The sequence below is a fragment of the Rhyacophila brunnea genome, unplaced genomic scaffold, assembly GCF_057557595.1.
Source record: "Rhyacophila brunnea isolate RB1 unplaced genomic scaffold, BYU_Rbru_1.0 scaffold_1, whole genome shotgun sequence".
Lineage (NCBI taxonomy): Eukaryota > Metazoa > Arthropoda > Insecta > Trichoptera > Rhyacophilidae > Rhyacophila > Rhyacophila brunnea.
In genome coordinates, this window is record NW_028232751.1 from 22,987,944 (window position 1) to 23,001,718 (window position 13,775).

The following is a 13,775-nucleotide window of genomic DNA, read 5'->3' on the forward strand; positions in this document are numbered from 1 at the left end:
CAACATGTATTTCAGCATATGCTTAAATAAAAAGTTAAAGGTATTTTCCAAAAGATATGTGTCGCTTGATTTCAAAATCAGCTAAGTCCACCTTTAGGTATTTTTTACATTTTTTGTGAATTTCTAAAGAACTACTGCTTTCTAAAGTTTCTACATTATGACGAAATATGCTGATTTTGAAATCTAGCGACACATATTATAGATGAATAATATTTAAAACTTTTTACAATAAGCATACCTAAGTGGACACGTTTGACTACAGTTATTGTTACACATAACTAAACGGCTAAAAAAATTATGCGTTTATCTCAAAGCCTGGGTGTTTGTGATGTTAAAAATTATTAACAACCACCTTGTACGAAAAAGCAAGGACATAGTTATTAATAATTATAAAAAAAAAAAAATCTCATCATAATATTATTGATTTCGTCGCATTTCACTGATTATCTATTTTTATCAAAAATAATTATAACTTCATCGTGAAATAACTTTTGCTAACGCACCTTTTTTGGGATGTTAGTGATGCCATTCAAAACAGTCTTACTCCATACATAACTATTTTTTTAGTAAAAAAATTTCTTATGTATTTTTGTTTTTAGCGCCTTCAATTTATAGCAGGTGCATTTTAATTTAACATATATCTTGCAAAATAATTTGTTTATTTTTAATAATTATCTAATATAGAAATAGAACATATCGTCTCTGTTCTGGCAGAACACACTAACTGGAGAATACTACTTTTGAGTAATTTGACTTTGAAGTTGTTAAACAGTTTGAAATAATGGTCTATCATGTCGGTTTATTAAGTAATCGTAAAAAGGATGACTTTAAAATAAAGACTGTTTATTTATTAAGAAGGTTTCCAGACGGTAACGTTTGAAATAAGGAACATTTTGGTACTAACTCAATATGTAATTTTTTCGAATTAGTGTCTTCTGCCAGAACAGTGACGATATGATTGCCACAGTGATAATCTAAAAAATATATGAAATAAATATTATGAATAATGTATATTATAATTATATTGTAATCTACCTATAATAACATTCTCAATATTAAAAGAATTTAATTACATTGCTACATAAAATGCGCTTTGCTGTTAGTTAGTTGTGACAATTTTATTGTTTTAAAGTGCATTCATGTTCGAAACGTAATAATTTATAAATGTATAAAACGTTATTTATTTAATAAAAAAAACTAATTAAAATCTTATTTTAAATCAATAATGATGTGATATAGAAGATAAGGGTGTAATAATATTATGTTGAAAAGTATATGTATTATTATGTGCCAGTTTATCTGATAGGTACTCCGTTTTTTTGGATCAGATATGTTCATGTATTTTTAAGAAGTGACACTTCACATCACGATTGATAACAGTGTCAGATAGATTTTTTCCGGTCGTGATCCTCGAAGAGACATATTATTATAAAAAGGGCGAAATGGAAAGATCTCTTTAAGTGATCGTCGCGAAGGCTTCTTTTTATTATATTTCCACATGTCGGTGTACACATATAGGACTGGCGTTTGAAGAGTTTTGTCAACGCCTTGGAATATCGTCGTCATGCCTTGCGTCATCGACATACCTTGCCATACTCTGTCCTAAGTAAATATGCATTATATTTCGCTTTTCCCAAAACACTTTTTACTCCTTTCTAAATATAGTTGCGTATTCCGGTTTTTTAGGTACGTAGTCATAATCATAGCTGTCCCAAGAAACTAGTTTAAAAGTACAAATTTTTTTGTTTGTCTCTATGGTATGGCAAATAACTCACAAAATAAAGAACCGTTTAACTTTAAGTGAAAAGATTTGTCATTTTGATTCTGTTTGCTTACAATCATTAGTAGACAAACACATTTTTGTTTATATTTCCAAACCTAAGCCTATATATTTTATTTTTGTATACATGTTTTGAATAAATTGGAATATATACAATATTTTGAAAAATATAACACCACCAAATTACATATTATTTGTATATTCAATTTTACAGATATCTTTTTTCGTTAACAATAAAATATGCCATAGTGAATGACATTACGGATACTATACGTTTTTTTTTTTAGTAAAATGGTCATTTTAAACAAATTATCATCAGTGTGCACTTCAACATCTCATTCTAGTGCCATCCTCTACCGAAACTCGGTCACCATGAAGGTGATCTTTCTTCTATCGTCTGATATCAAAAATAGTTTAGTGGAGCTGCAAAGAAATTAAGTAAAAAATTGAAAAATCGTTGAAATTTTCTAGGATAGGTACCAAACGATTTGGAAAATTCCGTACTTGTATTATATCATAATGGGGCGAAGTACTGTAGTCTTTTGGTTGTAATACTATGCAGAACTTATTTAGCCTATTCCCATTCGTTTAAGGACGTCAATATTTGTGATCCTCTCAGTCCAAAGAATTTTTAGGATGAGAGTATAAAGCCACATCTTGAAAACCTTAACTCTTCGTAATTTAGCATCTATACATTCATACCATAGTTCAATATAACCACCATAATATAAATATTAATATCTGACCAAGACATTTTTGTCCAACACTTTTTGTACCCCATGCGACCGTCTCTTATATTATCGTAGATGCAGATTTAAATCCCATCCCTTGAAAAATTATTATTTTAACCAGATGAAAGACACAATAGGGTGGTCGATTAGCAAAAGCTATTTATAACTATTAACGTCCAATCCATGGATGTCTATTTATTTTAAAAGCTGTAGCTAAATCTTAAAATAATATAATAAAATTAAATTGTTCAACGAAAACACATTTAAAAACATTTTTAGAGATGTAGTGTGTTCATCTTAATTTATTTTTTAATATTTTTAATTACGCAATTAGCAAAACGTATTAAATTTCAACTGTCGTATTTTGTAGTTAGATTGCTCTAATAAATCAACGGTATTAATGTTTTTTTACCTTAAATAATGTAATAAAATATATTCTATATTAAAATGATATAAATAAATACATAAAACCCAACCCTTGTAAAATTATATAAAAACATCTCTTTGCTATATATATGATGTATTTTCAATTGTTATTGATAAGTTTAGCAGTACTATTTAATAATGCCTGATATTATTATCTATTATGGCGATAAAGTTTGTGTTAAATCTTATATGACTTTAAGTCATGATGCTGAAAATAGTAATATGCCGTTTGTGTAAACTTGCAGCGTAGATGCAACTGCTTTATTTAAGACCTCAATAAAATGCTATCTTTTGTTCATTTTGGCATAAGTGATAGTGTGCAGCATTGGCAGAATTTCAGATTCGGTCTCATATAACCTATATAATAATAATATAGTATGTGGTTTCGATATTATCTACAAACACTTTTTCACGCTCAATATTATATTTTTATGTAATTTATATTTTAATCAAACAATATTATGTGACAAATAGTAATAGTATATACTGTCCAACAAGAACTTATTGGCTACGTGTTGAAACTGTGAACTAACTAGCTCCTCCCATTTTTAACCGCACTTCCATTATAAACTAACAAACCCCTACCATTTAGTCAACAACAGCGCCTTCCAGCGTATGTCTAAATTTTCTTGTTGGGCAGTAGCAGCGGCACTCAGAATTTTCATAAATGTAGGTATACATACAAAACCAACAAAAATTGAATAATACTAATAGCACTATAAAAATTAAAACAATATTTTTGAAATTCTATACTGCTGTTATATTATGGTATTTTTATACAGAATCTTGCGTGTATAAACTGTGTATCGCATATTTTTTGCGATTGTGCAATTGCTACAATTATTAGTGGGAAAAAAATGAAACGTTTCTCATTTTTTTTTAATTCATATTTATTCTGATTTTATTTTTGCTTTCCAGCGATAATTTTATTATTATTGTGTAATGTTTTAGTTTTTCTACAAACTCATTCTATATTAATTACTATCAATCCTCTGTACTTACTCTGATGGTATAGTTATTCAGTATATGTGTCTGTTCACCGTGTTTAATAATGCGTTGTCGTAATATTTATGGCATATAAGTATATGTACTTGCACCAACTCAATATAATATGCTTATTGGTGCAACGTAAAGTACCTATGTGTGAATAATTATATATAATATATAGTTGCCTACAGATTAATTAAAAATTGATTAATGCAAGGTGGAGATCGAAGGTTTGACCGGAGATGTAAAGTTCAACGACGAGGGGAGGAGACAGAATTACACTCTTCACGTCGTCGAAATGACTGTCAACAGCGCCATGGTTAAGGTGAGTTTTGATAAAATTATAAAAACAATGAAAATTATTTAAAAATCTAGAGTGAGAGTTTGATAAATGAATCACAAATGACTGAACATGGTGCGCGTGTTGATTTTTTTAACCCGATGGCTGCCAATGACGTCTTAAGACCCAAACTTTTCCGTGAACGGAACGCCACTCATACAAAAATGACGTCTTTGGACGTCCTGCTTTAAACGGGAAATGGGGTGATAATTGTGAAAGGGGGGTGGGGGAGGGGTAAATCAATTATTTATACATACAAATATGTTGAACACACAATGACATATATTGGGAATGTCGTCACATACTCACAATAATTGAAACAGAATTCGTTTTTACGATTTGAAACGTAAAATATTTTTTTTTTTTACAATAAAATTTGCGGCGCGCACCTACCGACGGTAAAAGGGTTAATGTGTGTTTAGATCCAGAACATCGACGTAAAACACGTTTCGTAATAAATAAACGACTATGCTAAGAAATCATTTTAGAAGGTAGCAAAGATTCAATATTAGCTACTGATAAAAATATGAGTGAATCTCTCATGATTAACATAATATCATCTCATTAGAACAGAACAACTCTAACTGTATTAAAAAAAATCTTTTTTAATTATCTATATGGAGTTAGAACAAGCGTATCTGAATTATGAACAAAAAAAAGGTTATCACCTTAGATCATTCTGAGCTTCAATCTTAAAAATATTTTGCAACAAAATTAACCTATCTGACATTATCTGACGAATGTTTAATGTTTTTTTTTCACATAAACAATGCTTTTTACTAATGAATCATCGTATATTTAAATCAATATTCTTATATTTACAGTTTTCAAATTAATGACAAAAAGGGTTTAAAAGTGCTCTCCTGTAAAATGTCAAAAAATCAGTTAGGCTAATTCTGTTCTAAGGGGATGGATGTTACCTCTCCCTCTTTTTTGTATTTTAATGAATATATAAAAAAAAACATATTTTAAATGGTGTACATGCCTAATTGTCTGCCTAAATACAAATATCTTAAAATCATAATAATTAAGGAATGCTTATAAATCAATAGTAGATTTTTTTCAATATTAAACATAAAAGTATAAAATAATATTCAACCAACCCCCAAAAATAGCTTCCAACCATAAACTCGTAATTAATCAAAATATTACATTTTTTCTCATGAAGGTTGCCGAATGGACAGACGAGAGCGGGTTTAACCCAATTGCTGTCAAGTACGTTCGGCTGCGCCCAAGAGCTGACATCGAGAAGAATAGAACCTATATCGTCACCACCATCATTGAAGAACCCTACATCATGGAGAGAACTGCAGAACCTGGCGAGACATTGGAGGGAAACGACCGCTTTGAAGGGTACTGCAAAGATCTCGCTGACTTGATCTCGAAGAAGCTTGGAATTAACTGTAAGTATTTCAACACAATAATTAATTTAATAAACTATTTGTATACTTGCATCAGTTAATGTTGAAGAATATACAGATATTCCGCTACATAAATACTTCAATAATATTTTTGTGCACTGCTGACCATATTATATTATGAATAATGTTGGCTTTCAATATTGCTGATGTATCACCATAAATCAGTAATTTAACGTAGCCTCACATGAAATAATCCATGTGTATCAAGTGGCATAATCTTGCAGGCTAATTGACTGGTCCATTTCTTAATATCAACTGATCGACAAAGTTTAATTTTAAGTTGATGGTCACCGTATAGCACGTATCGCCATCATGTTAAAACCACATCTCATTAGGATCAATGTCATCCATATTTTCAACAACAAAAAACATTGATAATGGTCCAGAAATGATCTTAATTCCAGGGCTTAGTGTCAAACAACACTATCTACAAAAGTGCAACTTTAAAGGAGAGCCAAAAATCGTTATTTTAGATTCTTGTAACTCAACAAGGGAAATGTTTATTTAAAACCTAATGTTAGTATTTTATAATTTATTGTGTATTATACATTTTTCTTGCTTATGATGATGTTAAAATTTATAGGGATAGTTTTAAAAAAAATATGAAAACAAGGGTAACTAATGTAGTTAGCGTTAAACTTTACTGACGATTTAATAAGAAATTAGAAAAGATTGACATAACGTTGTTTGACTATCATCTAGTCGTAAATGTAAAATAACGTTATCTCAAAAAAAAAAACCCTTTTTTTGTAGATAACGTTGTATGACTTTAAGCACTCGAATTGACCGTAACATAATATGCTCTGGCCAAATTTTTGAAAAAAGAAAGCCCGATGATGCTAACAGCGTGCAAACCATACCAAACTGTGGGTTTTTATAAATTTCTTTTCTAAATTAGTTATATGCGCCAAATTTGCTTATTAAAAAACTCGATTAGCCAAAAAATATGAGCTTCATTGCTGAACGGAATTTTCCAGTAAAGCAACGTCTACAAGTTGTCCAAATCGATGACTGATGCTCAAAGTAAATTTTGATGAATTTGGTAGCATGACTATATTCATGATAATTTGCCAGACTATACTTGGCCGCCTGAATAATGTCTTCAAAAGTGACACATATGCGGATGAAACATGGACCCTTAGTAAAAGAGAAATCTAGAAACTTAGAGTAGCACGACGTGGTATGGTGAGGTGGATGCTAGGCATAACGCGAAAGGACAAAAAGATGAATGAGTGGATAAGGAAGCAGACAAGGGTTTGCGATGTAATAGAGTTTATTAAAAGCCTTAAATGGAGATGGGCTGGACACATAGGTCAAAGAAGAGATAATCGTTGAACAAATCTAGTCATTCAGTGGTATCCAATAAGTACAAATCGTCCGCAAGGTAGACCTAGAGGCCGCTGGATCGATGAAATGATAAAGTTCTGCGGAAGTATGTGGCAACGCAATGCACAGGACCGAGAAAAGTGGAAGCACCTTGAAGAGGCCTTCATCCAGCAGTGGATATATTCAGGCTGATGATGATACTCATCATAAATGTCAAAATGTGGGCCCAGTATCACAGCTCGGTTTGACAATTAAACCTTTCATAAATTTTATTTAGAAAAAAAAATATTATCGCATAATCTACCAGTGAGCCCTATATATTTTTTTCACTTTAAACGTATTAATACAAACATTTCAAAAATGAACGTCGCTAGTCATATAATTAATATAAACTATTGTTTTATGTTGACATATTTTTACAATATAGGTATGATTATTTTATAGCACATATTAATTAATAATGTGGAATATAACTAATAGCCTATTATATATATTAACTTAAAGATATAAACATAGTATTTTCATCTGTATTATCTGAATTTGTATTCGGTATGGTGTGAAATCATTTAGTTAGATTAGACTATATTAGTGGACTACTCACTATATGCCACACACTTGAACCAATAGAGGGATAGTAAATAATTATCCTATTATGCATAATATCAATTTATAACTTTACCAAGTGGTATAATTTACTAATCAATAGGTATTTACTCCAAATATATTATAATATAGAGCATATTCCAACCTACGCAGTTAATAATTTTATTACAGCCAAAATTTATTAATTTACTACCAATTATAAAGAAAATTGTGTGCATACTCCTTTATAAAACTAAATTAATACTGTCGACTGAAAGTACCTACTTAATTGATTTTTTATTTAATTTCTAATTGATTTAAATTTCGTATTTTTCAAATTTGGTATTTTATAGACCCGGATTTCGTCGTTCGGCGTCTAAAGGTTAACTACGCTGACTTAGTGAGTTAGTCTTTACTTTAAAAAATAATATTTTCACGATCTTTTAATTAACTTTATTATTTAATTATAATTTCATAATATACATATCTCCATATATCAATATCTAACTTTATTTAAATAAAAATGTAGCAATTTTTTATTTGAATTTATATACTTAAATCAATTAAAATAAATATGTCTATTTATAAAAATGTAAGTATATTATGTATTATGACTTTTCCGGTAAGACTATGTACGAATACAGAAGTTTGAGCATAGTAGATTTAAGGATCGTTATATGAAAGGCTCCAAATCTCATTTGAGAGAGCTCATAAAAGTGAAGATTTCATTAGAGTTACCCCTTTTCTTGAATATCTGTTCACTTCCACTTTCGAATAATAAAAGATTTGCGGTTGAGAAACAGAATATTTTACCGCAGAACAAATGCAAGCACCCGAATACTGGTATGCCAACTCTTGTGCGCATATTAAATTCAACAATAATATTCTACTATACAGAGGAAGCCAACCTTTCCTCGTGAAGGGCGCAATATAACATTTAAAAATCGCCAAAGACCAAGGCCTGAACAAAAACGATGCATAAGTGCGAGTGAGAAAGTATTCGGCACCATTATAATCTCTGCGAAACGCGCTAGAGTAAGATAAAAGGTTAACAGATGTGGGAGACGGTTTGCTACGGTGTAGCCCCAAATCTTTCCTTATTGCTTAATTAAGCGTCGATAATCGTGTTGCTAAAATTGCTATTTTTTGTGTTAAACATAAAGTCAGTGGTAAAATTTTTTATTTAATTCAGTAGAAAAAATGGTTCTGTGTGATGTATTAAATGTGGTAGCCGTACTGATAAGCAAGAAGATGGTATTACGTTTAATAGGTAGTTGATACATGTTCGTGATAATTTATTTGTATACTATTAAATATTTTAATATCAGTGACCTAGTGTTTCTTTAAAATAACTTAAATTATGGATATCTTTACCTAATGGTTGCATTTTGACCGCTTAAAAATATTATATAACGTAAAAAAATAGAAAATTAGATTTTAATTTTGAGCGTTTAGTGCGAGAACTTTGGGCGAGCACTAGCGAAATGGTCTATAGTCTCAAACATTTGTGTACGAATGCATTCGCTCGCCCACAAACCAAACGCACGGCACGCAGCTTCATTTAGCAATGCAACGGGTGGCGTCTAGATGCATCTATAGTCTAAGTCAAGGACACATACACATAATACTCGTATCATTGAATTTGATCGTCAGTCCTCGCAGTCTAATACGTGATGCAGTGGCTTCCCATTCGCGGGTTCCGATTTCAATTGCCAGTTGGTTCACAATACATATTTTTAATTCAAATTAGCAATACCCGATGCGGGTAGAAGAGTAGTTTTCAATAAGGCATATTTCTCAACCGACACAACTTTCATTTGACTAGCATCAAGTAGAGTAGTTTGCGTGCCAAAGTTCTGAAAGAAGCCTCGATGGTAAATGCGAGGTATTCATAAAGGCATCTAGGAAAAAAATAAATGCAGCCCTAGTGATTCCATGACTATTTCATTACTACTACTATGGCTACGATGGCCGAGCGGTAATGGGTCACTCTGTGATGTTTTGAGTCTCAGGCATATATTCCAGGTCTAGCAAATTCACATAATATTGATTTTTTAATATGTGCTTGGACCCAGAGTATGGACCCGATATATTAAACAAGTGAATAACATCCATTAATCGTAAAATCAAAATTCTATTAGTAAAAAATCCTCCACTCTGTAGATGCCCATGATGCTCTATTTTGTGTAGAATGGTAATTTACTTACTGCTACTACAATACCATAATGTGAGCCCATGGTCTATCGTTTGAAAGAAAGAAAAATATATTTTTTAAGTGTAGCGCATAGGCACTAATCAAAATTGCGCCGCAGCCAACTTCTTGAAGTTATACTTATTTTGGGGCGTTTGGTATAGAGCAAAATTGAGAGCTGCGCGCGCACAAGGTTACGAAAGTTACGAAAGCTGCAAATCAGTCAGCTGTATATAAACACAATTTTTATGGTAGAATTGTTTCGTTGCCTAGGCAACGAAGTTATTATTGTTGGCCATTTGTGATTCCTTAGGTAAACAAACGAATATATGTCAGAGAGCAGTTGTTACTTTAAAAATAAAAAGAACGAGAAATAATTGTATAATTTATTAATATAAGTTAAAGTGTATAGAAATAAACCAACAGCACTCCAATAAGCAGCCTTTTTTCTTGAGTATGTAATTTAACAAGATAATTAAGATCTGGTCGAAGAATCTAGGTTACCGCAAGTTTTGTTTTTGTTTTTTTACGCCAAAGAAGTACAACTTCTAAGGCGCGTACATAAGTACACGCACCGATATTTTTTACTAAAAGGAAATGAAACTATTTTTGTTTTCATGTTATATGCTTTATTTTCTTATTTTTCGATCATACTTTTGTCTATGAGAGTAAGTAGTAATGAGAGCGTATCTAATATTCTCGACGAATGTTTCATTGCCAACCCTTATTCTACCCTTTAGTCAAACTAGTCAGCATTAGCTATTTGAATATATGGTTGCTTAAAATATGTTTTCTTTAATAATTGTACCTATGCATAATTAAATTTTACTAAACTTTAGATAATATAGGGTCGGATGATTTTTGTTTGTTTATCCTTGATAGAACTACTCCAATAACTGATATACATACTTAATTCTTAATCATACATTTTAAGAATCCTTAACGGCCTACGTGCGCTACGTAGGTCAAAATGGAGGTCTTTATGATATTTTCAGAGCATAATCCTGGACATTCCTTAAATATTGTAGATAATCTATTTATATATTCTGAAGCCTTATAACATTTGATAACTGCATAAAACATTTTTATTACATAAAATAGTATTGTTTTAAAAAAATCGTTTTTTTTCGGTTAGGTACATGTTCAAACACGCGCGGTAACATTATCATACTCCCTACATCATTTATCGTTTGTCAATTTATGGCTGCGACCGTATGTTGTAGCTTAACCATTGGGAAATGCCAATAGAAATGGCGTATTTAAAAAAATATTACCTTATTCTTAGGTCAATAATTATTGTAAAACAATCATTATTCATAGGATGTTTATCACATTTTAATAGTCAAAAACATAGCTTATAATCAGTGTCTTTAGAATTATCTTCAAATGTGTTAATCGTGCATATTTTTTGAATAATAAAATGGCAAATTTGGGATCACAGAGATTATGAATATAATTTTTCATCGTAAATATTTCAGTATATACCTAATTTTAACAAAAATTTTACTAATGGTTATATAAATGTATTGAAAAAATAATAAATCTTAACACCACTGCACATGGATGTACTGAAATATGATTATATTCTAAAACATTAGATCGAGAGGTTTAAAAGAATACTATTTTTTGTAATAAAAATACTTTATGCAGTCATCAAATGTTTAAAATAAATATAAAGGATAATAAGCCTTCAAAATTATATAAATAGATTATCTACAACGTTTAAGGAATATCCAGGATTATGCCCTTAAAATACCATAAAATCTCCATTTTGACCTACGTGTGGCATGTGGGCCCTTAATGTGATCGTTTCGCTTGTGATATTTACATAAATTAATCACTTTAATTTGTTTTCTCCACTATGTACATATGGGTAATATTTATTTACATTTATTTACAGGGTCAATACCCAAGGTTAACAAAATCACCTGAGTATTAATACAAGAATTTAATTTCGGTTTCTCTACGTGAACGATTTTGTAACCACTATCGGGTCTTTTGTCAATACTCTCACACTCCCAGCACTAAACGACCACAGGGCCGTATCAACACCTACCGGGTCGACGGGCTTATCAGCGAAGTTCACCCAGTATACATAGTACATAGCATAGAATACGCTAGAAAAAGGCTTCATCTACCAGTGAAACGATATTGCGTAATAACGCACTAAACCATATACGTCATGCATATTTATTTTCTAGGTGGCAAGAATTTAATTAATATTTGAAGATTTTTTTTTAAATAATCAAAACTGTAACATACCTTACATAAACCTGGCTTACTGTCAATAATTATCTCATATTATACTCGTAATTATAAAATTATGTAGATGGTAAATTACATATTGTTGTAGGTATATACCTTAAAATACTTTGATTTCAACGTGGGATATCGTAACGCGGCGGTGTCACATTTTCTGTCCACATCAATTTCACAAAGGAAATAATAAAAATGAACTATATCCGGATTAAAACACGGACACAACGATTACCAGTTGTGTACACTACCAATATGTCATTGCCGATATCATATTAAATGATGAAGTAATACACATTACAAACTACAATTAGTGTCTATTATATTTTCAATAATAATTATCAAAACACTACAATTTATTAAGTATATTAGTTTGATACAACAAAATCGTTCTTTTTACATTATCCCTCAAATAATAAAATTAGAATTATCGATATGACTTATTTATAAAAATGGACAGAGGCTATAATTTATGTTTTATTTATTTTTTCATAAACATATTAATTGCTAATTTAATTTTTTAAATAAAAAATATATACGTACACTTATTTTTTTAATTCCTATAAGTATTAAGATTTTATTTTGTTTAAATAGTCATTAATAAAAATATATACCCGTACAAAACAATTTTTGAATTATACTAAAGTAATAAATAAAAATATTACAATACATTGTTTTGATAACGGTGTTTATTAAGAAACCTATGACGTTTTTAATAATTTCTATACAATATTGGGAATGTAAATTTGTAAATTCTTCCCCGTATATTTTATACGTAAATAATATGTTAAGTTATGTGTAAATTGAAAGGATAGAAATAAATAATTTAAAATGTTTTGAGTACATCCTACACGTAAATACAAATTTTACTCTTTAAGCAAGTTCAAATTATTTCAAGCGTTATTTATATAAACCTTGTAAGAATAATAAATTATCGCAACGTTAAAAGGCGCAATTCCTTAATATTTATCTAGAGAATAAATAATTTAAATATTCTTTAAAAGACTATTTGGATATTCAAGTTTTTTTTTAAATATTTGAAAATTCCTTTTACACGACTCATAGACATCGCTGCTTTGATGAAAAAATGGGAGATTTTTAGAAAAAAATCAGCGAAACATAATCAAAAAAACAAACTTGAAAGCATTTCGTTTACTTTTAAAGAGGATTTATTTTTTGAAAGTTGGTGAATTGCATAAAATTTATTTGCCCGTATATCGTAATCTGGTCCGCAAGAAGGTTGGTACCTATCAACAGAATTGCAGAATGTTACGCCGTACTTGTAAGATAGCAAAAAACGTATGCAAAGTGGATAAAAAACTCCGGCGATAAATTTCATTTCTTTCATTGACACATGATGTGATGTTATAGATTTTCGTATTTCATTGACATCGTGAACTGGATTACAATTTAAACGAATCATTTCTATTCTAGTCTGAATTTTTTGCATCTCTTTGTATATAAATTTAATATATAACGTGAGTATAATACTAATATTAGCTAAAATCAATAAACTATTTCACGAGTGTGAATAATTTATATATTGCAATGTTTTTTCCTTCTGGGTTAAAAGTTTTGTTAACTAATTAACTATAAATTTATCTTTGTTATATTATTAAATTTTTAATTTACTAATAGTGACAGATATTATGACTAATTATAACAGTTATTTCAATAAAGTTACGGTACAGTTCGGTAATGAGGAATACAGCGGAAAACACATTTTGAAAATACC

At 30.1% G+C, this 13,775-nt stretch overlaps 1 protein-coding gene across 1 annotated transcript in view; it reads left to right on the forward strand.

Annotated features, from left to right (window-relative positions):
* The window catches only part of LOC147079581 (glutamate receptor 1-like), a 270,499-nt gene that overhangs the window by 224,965 nt on the left and 31,759 nt on the right, over nt 1-13,775 (forward strand). The window contains exons 6-7 of the mRNA XM_085942239.1: nt 4,142-4,249; nt 5,433-5,667. Of these exons, the coding sequence (XP_085798365.1) occupies nt 4,142-4,249; nt 5,433-5,667 (343 nt within the window). The remainder of the gene's footprint in view (nt 1-4,141; nt 4,250-5,432; nt 5,668-13,775) is intronic.